Source organism: Trematomus bernacchii, unplaced genomic scaffold (genome assembly GCF_902827165.1).
Source record: "Trematomus bernacchii unplaced genomic scaffold, fTreBer1.1, whole genome shotgun sequence".
In the NCBI taxonomy this organism is placed as follows: domain Eukaryota; kingdom Metazoa; phylum Chordata; class Actinopteri; order Perciformes; family Nototheniidae; genus Trematomus; species Trematomus bernacchii.
In genome coordinates, this window is record NW_022987889.1 from 206,940 (window position 1) to 221,853 (window position 14,914).

Genomic DNA, 14,914 nt, shown 5'->3' on the forward strand with positions numbered 1-14,914 from the left:
TAATTCGCTGTGATGAAGCTTCTTCCTGCCATTCGTAGTTTCCACCAGAGGTCGAGAGACCAGTGATGGCCCAATCCTTCCTTGGATGTCTGAGCGAATTAACTCGTTATAATCGGATAATCATTTAAATGTTCTGTTTATTAAAAGTGTTTTTATTTATTCTCACAGGTGGAAGAAACGACCAGGAGCCGAGGATTCGTTTACCCCACAATCTTTATTGACTGTTTTTGTTGTTGACAAAGAAATAAAGATCACTGTTGACTAAAGTTGATTTGTTTCTCTTTTTGTAAACATGTCTCATTAGGATTCTCCAAAAATAAAATGTACTGAAATTGTGAATTGTGTCTGTTGCTGCCAGTTTGTCATCCTCGTACGTGGTTTAATACATTTGTAAGTGTTCAATACAATATTTATAAAAGTGCCAGATGTAGACATAAACATTAGATAAAAGGTAAGAATATATCGTAAGGTTCATATAAGTACACATTCAGGTAGATGAGTTGCAGCTGTATAAGATGAATTCATTACAAAATATTTGCACAGCATTTGGAATATTATTATATAAGAGTACAGGAATACAAAATTACTTATCGATTAAAATACAAACTGAAGATCATTAAAACAATATATACATTCTCAGTAAGAAATACCTTTTCAGAGTATCTAAACATAATATACAGAATACTCTAATACCAATCTACTGTAAACATGTAAAGTAGCTTGAAAGTAAATTATATCCTATAATGTAATAAGTTAATGCTAAATTAATGTTTTAACAAAGTTTTACTGCTAAAATGTATGATTAATCCACCAAATATGTAAACGTGTAATTCAGTGATTTCGCGTTACGGGTGAATTTTGTCCCTCCTCGCTTCCCGCACCCCTTCCAGCTGTCAGGGAAGCTGCTGTTAGCAGAGCTAGCTGTTAGCAGGCTAGCTTTAACCGGGAAAGGTGAAGAAAAAGCAATAATGGCGGGCGTGCACCCGCAGGTAAGTGAACTCAGATTCACAACACAGCTTTTCAGACACTGTTTCCACTAAATGGTGATATTTATGTTTAAATTCGCTATAAAGGGAGCTAACGGGAGCTAACAGAGCTAGCTGTGGCTAACTAGCCGCCTAGCTTAAAACCAGCTGTAAACAAAGTGTCAGAAAACCATAACCGGAATTCTGATGTACTCTTTGTCCAATATTTTAATAATTTGACTCTTTTGTGACTTAAAAAGATAGTCCAGTGGTTTAATTGATAGACATACATTTAGTTAAAAGTAGCTACAGCTGTTTAAAGTAGCATTAAAATGGAAATACTCAAGTACAAGTACCTCAGAATTGTACTTAATATAGTACTTGAGTTACTTCCCACCCCTGAACACAATGGAGGCTTTACTTGATTAAATAATGATGTTGTATTAACGGTAATAACCTACTTTAAAGTGTCCAGAGACCCACTGCTGTTATTTCTGTCCTCACAGGACGACCTGCTGAAGATGACACACAGAGAGAACTGGAAGTGAGTTTCATTTCCTCTCACACACACACTTCACTTTCTCTATAAATACTGCAATGTATTCACAGCAGAGTGAACCCTGAAATGTTGAATACCCCAAATAAATGTGTAGTAGGAGGAGTCTCCAGCACATAGACACTGCAGGATGCTAACCGGCATATGTTGGGTCATTTGCACAATTAGCATAAGGTGTGTTAATTAATATGAATTGCATTATATCCTATGCCTTGTGACTGATGACGTGGCCAATTTGGAAATATATGGAGTGGTGTTGGAGGTTATTGAGGATGCTGAGTGCATTTCTGATCTTTTCAGGATCAAAAATTGCCATAGTTATACTCTTGGTGTACAAATAATAATACAAAAATAGGAAAGAAATAACAAATGTATGATTAATAATTACAATTCTAAATAAATGCTGCATTCTTTCCCCCATCCCTTTTTCTCTCTGACCAGTTTTTTTTGTTGTGCCTTTCTTTGTTTTCCCCTCCGTCAGGGTGCAGCACGAGCGTCTGCATGTGAAACATCGCGGCCACGAGGCCATGCACGCAGAGATGGTGATGATCCTCATCGCCACACTGGTGGTGGCTCAGATCGTCCTGGTGCAGTGGAAGCAGAGACACCATCGGTCCTACAACGTGAGGCCTTCATATATACATGACATACATTTAAAGAGTGTTCAGGTGTATATCAGTATGTAGTGTCTCTACTTTAAAGAGTCCTCTCCTGCTGATGTTCAGGTGTATATCAGTATGTAGTGTCTCTACTTTAAAGAGTCCTCTCCTGCTGATGTTCAGGTGTATATCAGTATGTAGTGTCTCTACTTTAAAGAGTCCTCTCCTGCTGATGTTCAGGTGTATATCAGTATGTAGTGTCTCTACTTTAAAGAGTCCTCTCCTGCTGATGTTCAGTTGTATATCAGTATGTAGTGTCTCTACTTTAAAGAGTCCTCTCCTGCTGATGTTCAGGTGTATATCAGTATGTAGTGTCTACTTTAAAGAGTCCTCTCCTGCTGATGTTCAGGTGTATATCAGTATGTAGTGTCTCTACTTTAAAGAGTCCTCTCCTGCTGATGTTCAGGTGTATATCAGTATGTAGTGTCTATACTTTAAAGAGTCCTCTCCTGCTGATGTTCAGGTGTATATCAGTATGTAGTGTCTCTACTTTAAAGAGTCCTCTCCTGCTGATGTTCAGTTGTATATCAGTATGTAGTGTCTCTACTTTAAAGAGTCCTCTCCTGCTGATGTTCAGGTGTATATCAGTATGTAGTGTCTACTTTAAAGAGTCCTCTCCTGCTGATGTTCAGGTGTATATCAGTATGTAGTGTCTATACTTTAAAGAGTCCTCTCCTGCTGATGTTCAGGTGTATATCAGTATGTAGTGTCTCTACTTTAAAGAGTCCTCTCCTGTAGATGTTCTGGTGCAAGGAGACCATGTGCATTCACAGAAACCTTTAGAACACACTACAGGAGAGGGAACAGCACAGCAAAAAGACTGATAGGTTATCTTTAAATTGAGTTGAGTAAGAACCCTGGCCTCACTGGTTCCTCCTCAGCTGGTGACACTGGTGCAGATGTGGGTGGTTCCTCTCTACTTCACCATCAAGCTGTACTGGTGGAGGTTCCTCTCCATGTGGGGGGTGTTCTCCGTCGTCACCAGCTACGTCGTTTTCAGAGCGACGCGAAAACCTCTTTCCTGCCGGACGCCCAGGTGAGCAAAACAATCACGTGTGTGTGTGTGTGTGTGTGTGTGTGTGTGTGTGTGTGTGTGTGTGTGTGTGTGTGTGTGTGTGTGTGTGTGTGTGTGTGTGTGTGTGTGTGTGTGTGTGTGTGTGTGTGTGTGTGTGTGTGTGTGTGTGTGTGTGTGTGTGTGTGTGTGTGTGTGTGTGTGTGTGTGTGTGTGTGTGTGTGTGTGTGTGTGTGTGTGTGTGTGTGTGTGTGTGTGTGTGTGTGTTCAAATCTAAAGGTGTGTGTGTGTGTGTTCCAGGATGGTGTATAAGTGGTTCCTGCTGATCTATAAACTGAGTTACGCGGTGGGAGTTCTCGGTTACCTCGCCATCATGTTCACCATGTTCGGCTTCAACGTCTTCTTCAGGTGAGGCCGCTGCACAGTATAACTTCTTTCATTCCCCTACATTTAAAATAAATAGTTTATAATAAGTAGTTTTTTCCCTCCTTGTTTTATTTATTCACAAATGATTTCTTCACTTGAAAAATAATCTGCTTCCGGATTTAGGGACATGCGTATGGATTTGTATTCTTCTTAATCTAAAATCCTTAAAATATAAAAATGGGGCTTTTACCATTTGATCCGAGCCCCAGACCTCCGGCTCATCAGTTAGCTGTAATAAAGACAGCGGGTATATAATATATATATAGTTATAATAACCAAGACCTCTGTGTGCAGGATCAAGGCGGAGGACTCCATGGACGTGGGAGTCATCATGCTGTTTTACGGACTTTATTACGGCGTCATGGGAAGAGACTTTGCAGAAATCTGCTCCGACTACATGGCCTCCACCATCGGGGTACGACTCTCTTTCATTAAATCATTTGGTTCTTAATGGAAACGATGTTTAATTAATGTCAATGTCCAAAAATCCACCTTAAATTCATATATTAAAGTGGACCTATCATGCAAAATACACTTGTTGATGTCTTTGATAGATAAAGATGTGTCCCCGGTGTGTCGGGGAACTCACGCAGCGTCAGAAAATAAAACCCTCTCTCTTTTCCTCCGGACCCAAATCTCTAAAAACGGAGCTGATCCAGATTTGCGTCCGATATGACGACATATCTGAAATGTGGACCCACGGCACTATCAGAAAGTTCTATCAGATTTTTGGAGATTTTGAGAAAAAGTCAGATTTTTTTTTAAAAGTACGAATGTTGAGATTTTGAGAAAAAGTCAGATATTTAAGATTTTGAGAAAAAGTCCAAATGTTTGAGATTTTCAGGAAAAAAAAAACATTTTGAGAAAAAACTCATGTATTACTCATGTATTTTGAACATGACAGGATGTATGATTACCTAGAAGAACCGGTATTCCTCCATCTTGTGACTGTGTAACTCCCTCTCTTGGATATCAGCATGTGAAGGACACTGTTCAGGAACTAGTTGATGCTCTGTATGTGATGACTCCTTCCATTCTGGAGAGGATCATAAATACATGGATCCTGAGATTGAAGCTCAAGCCACGAGTGATGTCTTTCTAACAGTTATATAAAACAGATTCTACACGTGTGTTTTCAGTACTACAACAGGGGAGGCATGCCGAGCCGAAGCCTGAGCGACGACATCTGTGCCGTCTGTGGTCAGAGGATCCTGGTGGAGGTGGAGGAGGAAGGGTTCATCGAGGACACGTTCCAGCTGTCCTGTGGACACATGTATCCTTCCTTTACTTAGTGACATCACTGTGGAACGCTCCTATTGGTTAGCGCTCCAACACATTGTACGTGATTTGAGTCATTCTGGGATAAATCTGTGGTGGAATGATATTTATTTTCAGTTCGTCCTCCTTAACCTGCGGCGATGCTTCAGATTTCACGAGTTCTGCATCCGCGGCTGGTGCATTGTGGGTAAAAAGCTGACGTGTCCGTACTGCAACGAGAAGGTGGACATGAAGAAGATGATGAGCAACCCGTATCCTTTATATACAGTATATATATATTATGTAGAAATGTGTATCCAATGCTATGGTTATTATTTATATGATTTTTGATATTGTTTTCATTTTTATTTTTTTAGCCCGGATTTTGTCTTTATTTAATGTCTAATCTGCTTTGAGGTTTAAATAAATATTTTTAAATATAATCACTTAAAAAGGACTCACTACGCTGACTAACTTCAGGGTTTTAGGACTCATTAGCCGCTTTCACACCAAGTACTTTGCCGTACTTAGTTCCCAGCACTTAGTACTCAGCACTTATTACCCCAGGGCTCTTAGTACAGATCTATAGATATATATATAGCTAATGCTAATGCTAATAATGCTAATGCCAGCAAATACAATGGCGGCTTTTTTAGAGTTTTATGGAGCGTGGTTTGCAATTCGCCCAGCCAATCGAAATTGGTACTTTTTTCTCCCCAGAATAGTCCCACCTCTCTAGCAGGCACTAAAAAAAAATGGAGGTAAAAGTTCTCGGAACTAAGTTCTCTTTTTGGTGTGAACGCAAAATTCCAGGCACTATCGGAACTAAACGGGAAAAGTACGGGTAAAAGTACTCCGGTGTGAACGCGCCTATTATGCTGACTTGTTTCAGGGTTTGAGGACTCTTCGATGCATTGTCTCTAGTCCCTCTCGTTTCCTCCTTAATTGCTCTGTTTCCTGTCAGCTGGGAGAAGACTCACGTCCTGTACGGGCAGCTTCTTGATTGGCTCAGATACCTTGTTGCCTGGCAGCCAATCATCATCGGCATCGTCCACGGGATAAACTTCACTCTGGGCCTCGAGTAGAGCCTCGCCAAAATGCAATAAGTGCTAAAAAAAAAAAAAGAAAAACTGTCACAGGAAACGATTCTTCTGCAGTCTCATTGTTATCTGAACTGAACGCTTGCACCGTTTCCTGCAGACGGACGACACTTTGATGCCAAAACTGCTGAAAATACGGCAGCACAGATCCAGTGTTTGCTTTTGGGGGGGGGGGGATATGTCGACGGAGATTTTTAATGTGATAAAAACCATCGCTTTACTTTGTACTGTTTCATCCAAAATGCCTTTTTAAACGTTAGTTTGTACACTAACAGATCACAGCGTTACAGAAAGGTCTCTCCTGAAGATAGACCCGTTTACATTTCATCTGTCTCTGTTTATTTTAAAATGTCTGTTTTTGTCTGTACGAAGCTGAGGCTAAACAGTCGACTTAGCATTTCGTTTTTTATCCCTTAAAATAAAAACTGACAAGACTGATTTTAAGTTAAAGCTGAATATTTTAGATATTTTTTCTTAAACCCAATTTGATCCACAATATTAAACTGAATTATAATTTTAAAGGGGCCCTATTCTGCCTGAAACGCCTCCATTTACTTCCAGAACACAGTGACATCACTATGGAACACTCACGCTCCTATCTACACATTGTTCGTGATAGGCTAAGGGGCGGGACTTCTCTAAGCGGTTGACCAATGACATGAAAATGAATAGGGCCCCTTTAACATCATTATTTATTGCCACGATTTGTTTACTTTTATCTTCAAATCTGTAGAATATGGACACAATTTTTTTATTTTAATAACATCGCACCTCGTCATATTGAGATGTCTATGGATCATCATTAATTGTGCAACCGTAATGTAAGACGACGCTCTTGTTTTGCTATAGTCTCGAGATGATGTGCCCTAAACATGGGGTCCTCCACATGTTCAGGATCAGGCGTTTGAATGACTTGAAATCACAAGAGTCTTTTTTCTTTTTGTTATCAGGAACACTGCTGCTGGTATTAATACTTTGTATTTATTAAATATTTGTAAAACCTCACCAGTGTGTCAGAACATGTTTTATTCTTTATGTTCAGTTTCCTTGGAGCAGTTTGATTGTTATTCATGAAAAATGTATTTAAATTAAATTAAATCCAGCTTTGTTTACATTCATGTTTAATACTGTTGCTTGTAGCCTGGACACAAACAAACTATAAAGCTATCGTTAAAATGCAATATTTATAGATCTCTCTCTCTCTCTCTCTCTCTGTGTGTGTGTGTGGCCTAGCATTACCATCCTTGCGGGGACCTACATCTGTTTACACAGTCACATGTGGGGACTCGCCCCCCTCATGGGGACATAATGGATGTCCCCATGAGGGGAATCATTAATTTTAGGGTGAAGACTTGGTTAGGGTTAGGGTTAGGGTTAGGCATGTGTTTGTTATGGTTAAGGTTAGGATAAGTCTCCAGGAAATGCATGTAAGTCAATGTAATGTCCCCTGAAGTGATGTATACGTGTGTGTGTGTGTGTGTGCGTGTGTGCCAACGTGGTTCCTTCTGTGGTCACTCTGGACTTGGCAAAGATGCTCCTTCACCTCCTACTTTGTTGCTTTCAGGTTCCCTATTATTTTGTTCAACGCAAATATTTCCCATATCTATCTATCTATCTCCTACCTACCGTTTTCTTCCCCATTTCCAAAAAAAAAGAGCTGAGATTTTCCATTGAACTTCATATTCATTGTATTAAGTATATGTTATGCTGTTAGAAATGGATGTTGGTCAAGCTCCCACACGTTATATAAATTAACTGCATTTTCAGAAAGCTATAGTCCCTTTCTCAACAATATATTTCAGTTCGTGGAAAAATATGGATAATAATGAAATTATGGCAAACTATTTGTACCATGTCCACCCTGTCATGGAAGGCTTGCTGACAGGGTGGACAATGGTACAAATAGTTTGCCATAATTTCATTATTATCCAAATACTTTTTCCATTAACTGAAATATATTGTTGAGAAAGGGACTAAATAGCTTTCTGAAAATGTACATTTTATATTATTCATGGACTTTGCTGACAGGGTGGACATTTTTGGCTAATATTAGCATTTAATGAGCACATGGTGGACCTTCAGTTAGCAACATGATTCAGTTAGCAAGGTGACTGTGTACTGTTTAACAAATATTATAAATAATAATAAATATTCAAATTTCTGAAAGGTTTTTATATTAATTGACATTTCACTATGACAGAGTGGAGATGTTATGTTAGCATCCAACTACACACATAATATGATTAAAATCACGAAATATAACTTAAAAAATTGACTCTGCATCTAGCCAATGTCTCAGCCTTCATTGAGGAAAGACAACATGGTGGTAGTAATGTCACGTGGGCACCACTTAACAGCCAATCAGAATGAGAATATGTTTCACATGTGACTTATTCAAAATGCGATCGATTGAGTGACAGATGAAGGTTGTTTAGGTGAAAATGTCGGTGAAGAAAATGTTTGAGAGTGGCGCTCGGAAAAGGAAATTGTTGAGGGAAAAGGAGTTTCGAGACAAGCAACTATTTAAAAAAAATGCCGAAGCTTACAGGTCATTTTAAACCTGTAGGCCAGGGTGAGGAGGAAGGACAGATGAGTTCTGTACAGAGCGGCAGCGGTGCCGGCCGCGGGGCCTCGCCTGTGCAGCCTGTGCAAGTTTAAATGTGTTGTGCACAAGCGGCAAACTGTGGGGCAGAGCCGGGACGCCAATACGGAAGTGCCACAAACTGCAGTTCATATATTGGCCGATAGGCGATGACTGCAGAAAGGAGCAATTTCCATAGACCCCCATGTTAAAATGCCCAATTTTACAGCAGAAAAAAACATGTTTCTAGCCCTGGATGCAATAAATATTATTATAGATATAGTTAGATTCCACCTTCATGATTATGAATCTGTGAGTGAATTGTTTTCTAACATGACCCTTTTATTTATATTAGGTCTTAAAGTGTTTGCATAAATTAGGGCGTGGTCACATTGAGTGACAGCTCTGTCAAGTGACTGCTGCTGTTAGCTTCTTGTCTCTCTGCTAGCTGCTCCGTCTCCGTGAAGCTACAGGGGACTCTCCATGCTCAGTTCATCCAGGGAACACAACTTGACCCCGGCCGTCTTTGTTTGTTCTTCATGCTTACTATTGCGGACTATTGTGACTCGCTCTGCGGTTAAAACAGACGGTGCATGAATGCCGTTTTGCGGTAAGTGAAATTTGAGTACTTATGTGTTTATGATTTCAATCAGCTACGTAATGAATGTTAAGGCTTGGGTTAGTGTGTAAGCGAGTGGTAGCTACATCTGTGCTAACGATGCTAATCGTAGCCTCTAAGTTAACTTAAAACCATAGACTGTATATATAAAGGTTAAAACGAAATAGACAAGTGTTAAGCGTTAAGTGGATAATAATGTAGAACAAACGGCTTCTGTTTGAGGTTGATAAAATAAGGTCATTCTTGTAACTTAGAGAGATATTTTATTATGTAGGTAGTAACTGTATGTATCGCTAAGGTTAATTTAAATTGGCTATGCTCAAGTATGTCAAACGTCAAAGTAGTGTATGTGATATCAACCTCACAATAAGATGTGTGTATATTACAATTATTAATGTCATATTTCAAGATGATTACTTAGATATTACAATATGGTTGGTTGAGCTGGAGTTCATTATTGAGCTTACACATTAACGTCACAGTCATCTGAAGAACGAACCCAAACCTTGTTGTTTTTATTAATTGCATTACCAAATTGGTATCAAATAAACAGTAAGCATTGGTAACTGTTGTAGCAAACACCTTGGATGGTGGCTTAAAGCCCACCTCCGCTACGCGCCGTTCGTTAGATGAGCCTGGTTAGATTTAATAAAAGAAGGAATTCAAAACACCGGAATAAAGGTTATAACAATAATCTGATTGTACTGGTAAAAAACAAAACACTTATACAAGTTTACAGAGTACTCTGGACTTCCAGTTCTACCGCCGTGCGATACAGGTATCGGGACCAGCCAGTCAGAAACAGGAAGCATTTTACATGCATAAACAACAGTATTCATATCCATATTTTGGGGCGGAGATGTGTTTACTCTTCCTTCCCCTTTTACTCCGAAGCGAATCAGAGAGTCCGTGGGGAGGAGCTGTGTGAGCTGCTCACTCCCCCAGGTGTTTTTACTGGTTGGATTCACTTCTGGTCGGGTCCAATACAGCGAATCAGAGTTCTGGGAAAAAGCATGTTTTCTTCTCAGCAGAGCGTGAGATTCGGAAGTTTCACAAGGACAGAGTCAATCTTATCTCTGCACCGATATTCACTCCTTTACTTTCCCAAGGAATATTTCACACAAACTATTCTTTCCCAGGCAACCAAACATTGTACACAGATATATTGATGCCCAGAAAGGACCTTGAAAAGAATATGTGTGTGTGCTGGTGGGAGGAGGTGTATGTGTGTGTAACAGGATCTCTGGGTCAGTGAGTTGTAAGTGAGAAGACAATATATATATATGGGATTACTTAAAACAGTTCAAACAATACATGTTCACTAAAATACAATTCAAAATAATACATGTTTACTTCAATACAGTTTAGAACCATATCTGTTTACTTTAATCCCTCTTTTGATCTCACCTCACGAGATCAACATATACACAGCATTTGAAACATAACCACTGTCATTCTTTTCTACTGTGTCTGTCCCCACATTTATATAAATCCATCAGAAGCTGGGATTGAGAGCACTTTAAACCTTTAGGAACAGTCCACCATAACAACTTCTTATGACAGTGGAGGGAGACCAAAATATGTTTAAAAAATGTTGTCATCGTACTCTTCCCCCTCCGACGCGTAAGCCAACAAGGGCATTTGGTACGAAGGGGAAGAGGCAGCTTTTCCCTCAATGGTGGAACTGATGAGTCTAACACACAATGAGCGGATACAAGGCACACAACAACAACCACATGTCACTAAAATGGCAATTAAAGTAGCCACAGAAATTAGAAGACTGTTGGGGTGAGGCAGACATATTTAGCGAGACCTGAGTATGATTTTTCAGAGTTGGAACATGGGGCGATTGCGCACAGACCTATGTCCACTATTCCGTCGCTACCTTCTTGGAGAGTGAAGGTTCTTTTTGGAGACATAAGGCTCGCTGCTCTAGTCCCTCTTTTGGTCCTTACTATCTCTTCCTCTGGGGCGGGAGTTGGAGAAAGAACATCATTAGTTTTACAGACAATGAAAATTATCGTTACCATAATGGTAAGTAGGAGGCCCAGGCCCGCTACTATTCTCCAGTGCCCGTACATAATTATGCTGTTTGCTCCAATTCTTCTGGTATCTTTAAACCGTATATTACCAATGGTCAATGCGATCGTACCTTGGTTCCCCAGAATACAAAACGTGCCCCCTGAGGGAGATTGAGACCCAGATATGCCAAAACCCTCTTGAGTATGAGGAGTATGTAAATAGACATCTACCCTCGTCCAGATGTTGAGTAATGATAAAAGGGCCTATTTGGAAAGTAAAACAGGAGTTACTCCCAACTTGGTTAGTGATTGATTTTAAGCTATAGGTTTTACATGGTAAACGCGGGTCCCCACATATATCAGTAGTCTTCCACCAACTGATCCAATTTAGCAGGGGTGAGGGAGCTACCCGGGTTTTACTACCTATCTCACGGAGGTCTTCTAAGCGCCTCTGAAAGGTACTCGTGTTGCTCGGAGTCTGAAGAGAGATTCCTGTGTCTGCCCCAAAAGAACCCTTCAACATTTCCTGGAACCTTTAACACATAGTTCTGTAGAATAAAAATAAACAAATCCCTTAAATTATGGGATAATAAAGCAAAGTCCAAAGTTCCTCAAAAAATGGATTGTTAAAACAAAGTTCCACACCGGCAATATCAACCTGTTTCAGCGGGAAGTGGAGTTCCCTGTGCCGTCTTGGTTTGCCGTGTCTTTGTCCCCCCAGCCCGCTGACGGCGGCTTCTGGGCTGCCTGCTAGAGAGATGTCTTCTGGATTCTCCTCCTCCGGCCCGCTGATGGCGGCTTCCGGGTCGATGCTGGCGAGATGTCCTCCCGATCCTCCTCCTCCGGTCTGCTGATGACGCCTCCTGGGTCGACTGCTGGAGAGATGTCCTCCCGATCCTCCTCCTCCGGTCCGCTGATGACGTGACGAGGGCCAGATCTGTCCTGATGTCGTCTAGGGTCCTCGCAGGTGTTTTCCCGACCGCACACTGGCTCCAGTGGTACCAGTTGTCTCCCTTTCCTTCTAGGCGGACGGCATGGGAGGTCCTTTGGGTCACTCGATAGGGTCCGGAAAACCTGGGGTTGAGCCACTTAGGCCTGATGACTTTCAGCCAGACGAACTCTGCTGTGTTGGCCTCGTGTTTCTCGGGTCCCCCTTTGGCGTCAGCAACCTGTGTGGAAAAGTCTCAGACCAAGCCCTTAAGTTGCTGGAAATATGGTTTTGAACTAATCTCTTCTACTTCTTTAGTGTTTATTGGCGGTTGGCAAACCAACTTGTAGGTGCATTACCGCCACCAACTAGACTCGAGTGTGGACAAGAGACAATGCAGAAAACAATAAACAAAAAAATAAAACAAAACCAAACAAAAAACAAACAAACAAACAAAACAAAACAAAAAATAACCAAAACTAGATTATTTTAAATGTATCAATTTCTCTTAAAAACGTAATAATCTCACATACATATTGCCTGATGTTTTTCCCTAACAGCCCTGATAGCGACAAGTCATGGAATTTTGCTTTCTTCAGTGTCTGGAAAAGCACATCTCTCTGAGTACAATATTTCCTGCAAAGCAGTAAAGAGCCTGCTTCCTGTGTTTCTTTAAGAGTGTCATCTGTTACGGCGGGCAGCAAGTCAGTGGACTTCATGACGAGCATTTGGAACTGTCAACTCTGTCCAGTGTGATACTTATGTACATCAGTATTGACCTACATCCCCCTTTTTCTGAAATAGAATGCCGTTAACGGTGTTCTCATTTTCAGAAATATCGAGCCTTATATATCAGTTATTAAATATCAGTTATATATTATATATTATTATTACTTAAATATCAGTCATTAAATATCAGCCTTCTTCCGGTCCCCTAGTTTGATCCCACTAACGATCAATCTCTCTGTCTGCCCCCACTGTTCTCGTAGACTCCCTGGTACTGGGACACCTAGTTGTTGTTCTTCTCGTTCAAATTCTAAATCTAAAGCCTGTGACATAAGATTTTCAACTGCATAATTACTCTGTAGCTATGTCAGATTGACAATAAAGAACCTTGAACCTTGAACCTTGAACCTTAAATATAATATACAATATGTCCAGCAGATGGAGCCAAACCTTAATTTATCATTAGTCTCTGTTTGTTTTGTGCCACACCTGGCCACACCTGTTGGCCACCAGATGGTAGCACCTGACCAGGAATGAGCTTCACTTCAGCCACAAATACTTTTTTTTTTTTTTGATTCCACTGAAAATCAATCTCTCAGTCTGTTCCCATTGCTCGCGGAAGCTTCCGGAAATTGGAACGCCTATATCACTCTTTTCAAACTCTCCTTCCATGATTGACTTTGTTTCTATTATCTGACTAGGTTGATATGTGTTCGCTTGTATTTATTTAATATACTGGACAATTCTTGTCAAATATTGTTACACACCCTGTTCGCCACCAGAGGGCAGCAGCTGACCACGAATGAGCTTCCCCTCTCTGGTGCAGGTCAGCACACTTGTCCACACACTTCTCCTTCTGCTGTTTTCTCTCAATTATTACACAGATTTGACGTAAAAAATCTCACAGTTTATTCCCTTATACAGACTTCGTACTATCTGAATTCTATCTCTGTGTACTACTTATTTTCTAAGTATGTACTGTATACAGAGTGGTGTTCTTAAATTATGTTTGCAGTTTTACATATATTTATCCCCGTACAGTCAGGCAGATTTTTATTGTGCGATGTATATTTCAACAGATAGCGTGACTTCCTGAAGCAAGCTTCTACAACCCCCTTACGGCGGCTGCGGCTTCAGGCAAGGAGTCGGAACCCAGTCAACAAAATCTCTTTATCGTCACGTTTAATGAGCCTGATTAACCCCACAGCAAGAGTTGTGATGAGATTCGGTCGTTCCAAATGGTTAGTTGGAAGTCGCGTATCCCTCCTCTCGTATCACCCACATATAACAATTCTAGCAATTTTCAAAGAGGGATTGCCCACTCGATTGTTATTCAATAGGAAGTTCTTTATAACAACCTTTTACCCACGAGGCAACCGCATAATCCTTACTTGATTTGCGGGGACTTTAACCCATCTGTTTTTTACGTCCTCGCAGTCTTTCTTTAAAGCACTAACAAGGCAACCGTATAACCGTTACTTGATTTACGGGGATTTTAACCCATCTGTTTTTTACGTCCTTGCAGTCTTTCTTTAGTGAGTTAAGGCACGGGACTTATGCCGCGTTTCCACTACACAGCCTCGCTCTGCCCCGCTCGGCCTCCTTTGGCCGCGCCCGGCCTCGTTAGGACCAGCTCACTTTGTGGCGCGTTTCCATTACAGTTTAGGAACCGGGTCAGTATCTATAGTAACACAGTGTAGGCGGAGCGACGCTGCTTAAAACTGCCGTGACGTCATCTTCAATGCGACACAACAATGGAGATGTGAAAGCGATCGTTTGCTTGTTTTTTGCTGTGTGGTTTATTATCACAAGAAATAGACAAGAGTTGTTTCGAAAGAGGCGACGTATAGCAAGACGAGGTATAGAAGAAGCTGACGCGAGAGTTCGGGCAGTCCTCCTACGCCGCAGAGACTACAGGACGACTCGAATCACTACTAACTACAATGCTACTTGGTAAGCTAACGTTCGCTAACTAGCAATGTGTTTAGGCTCACTCTCCCTATACGACCAAAGTATTTCAAGTATTTAATTAATTGTAGCTACCACTTTTACGTATTAAAATAT

The 14,914-nt window shown here is 40.8% G+C and overlaps 1 protein-coding gene, 1 long non-coding RNA gene and 1 other non-coding gene across 4 annotated transcripts in view; all 3 read left to right on the top strand.

Moving 5' to 3' along the window:
• Positions 1-266, top strand: part of LOC117469863 — a 2,715-nt gene extending 2,449 nt beyond the window's left edge. For both annotated transcript variants that reach the window (XR_004554628.1, XR_004554629.1), the window contains exon 9: positions 169-266. This is a non-coding gene — a long non-coding RNA (uncharacterized LOC117469863). The remainder of the gene's footprint in view (positions 1-168) is intronic.
• On the top strand, positions 5-97 carry LOC117469892. The gene has a single exon (XR_004554633.1). It is a non-coding gene; the product is annotated as a small nucleolar RNA SNORD14 (small nucleolar RNA).
• Positions 267-858: 592 nt separating the features above from the next.
• On the top strand, positions 859-6,980 carry rnf175 (ring finger protein 175). Its single transcript, XM_034114356.1, has 9 exons — positions 859-989; positions 1,472-1,509; positions 2,003-2,144; positions 3,062-3,216; positions 3,493-3,600; positions 3,913-4,033; positions 4,758-4,891; positions 5,046-5,147; positions 5,840-6,980. The coding sequence occupies exons 1-9, from the start codon at positions 969-971 to the stop codon at positions 5,958-5,960; spliced, it is 942 nt and encodes a 313-aa protein (XP_033970247.1). The 5' UTR covers positions 859-968; the 3' UTR covers positions 5,961-6,980.
• The last annotated feature ends 7,934 nt before the right edge of the window (positions 6,981-14,914 follow it).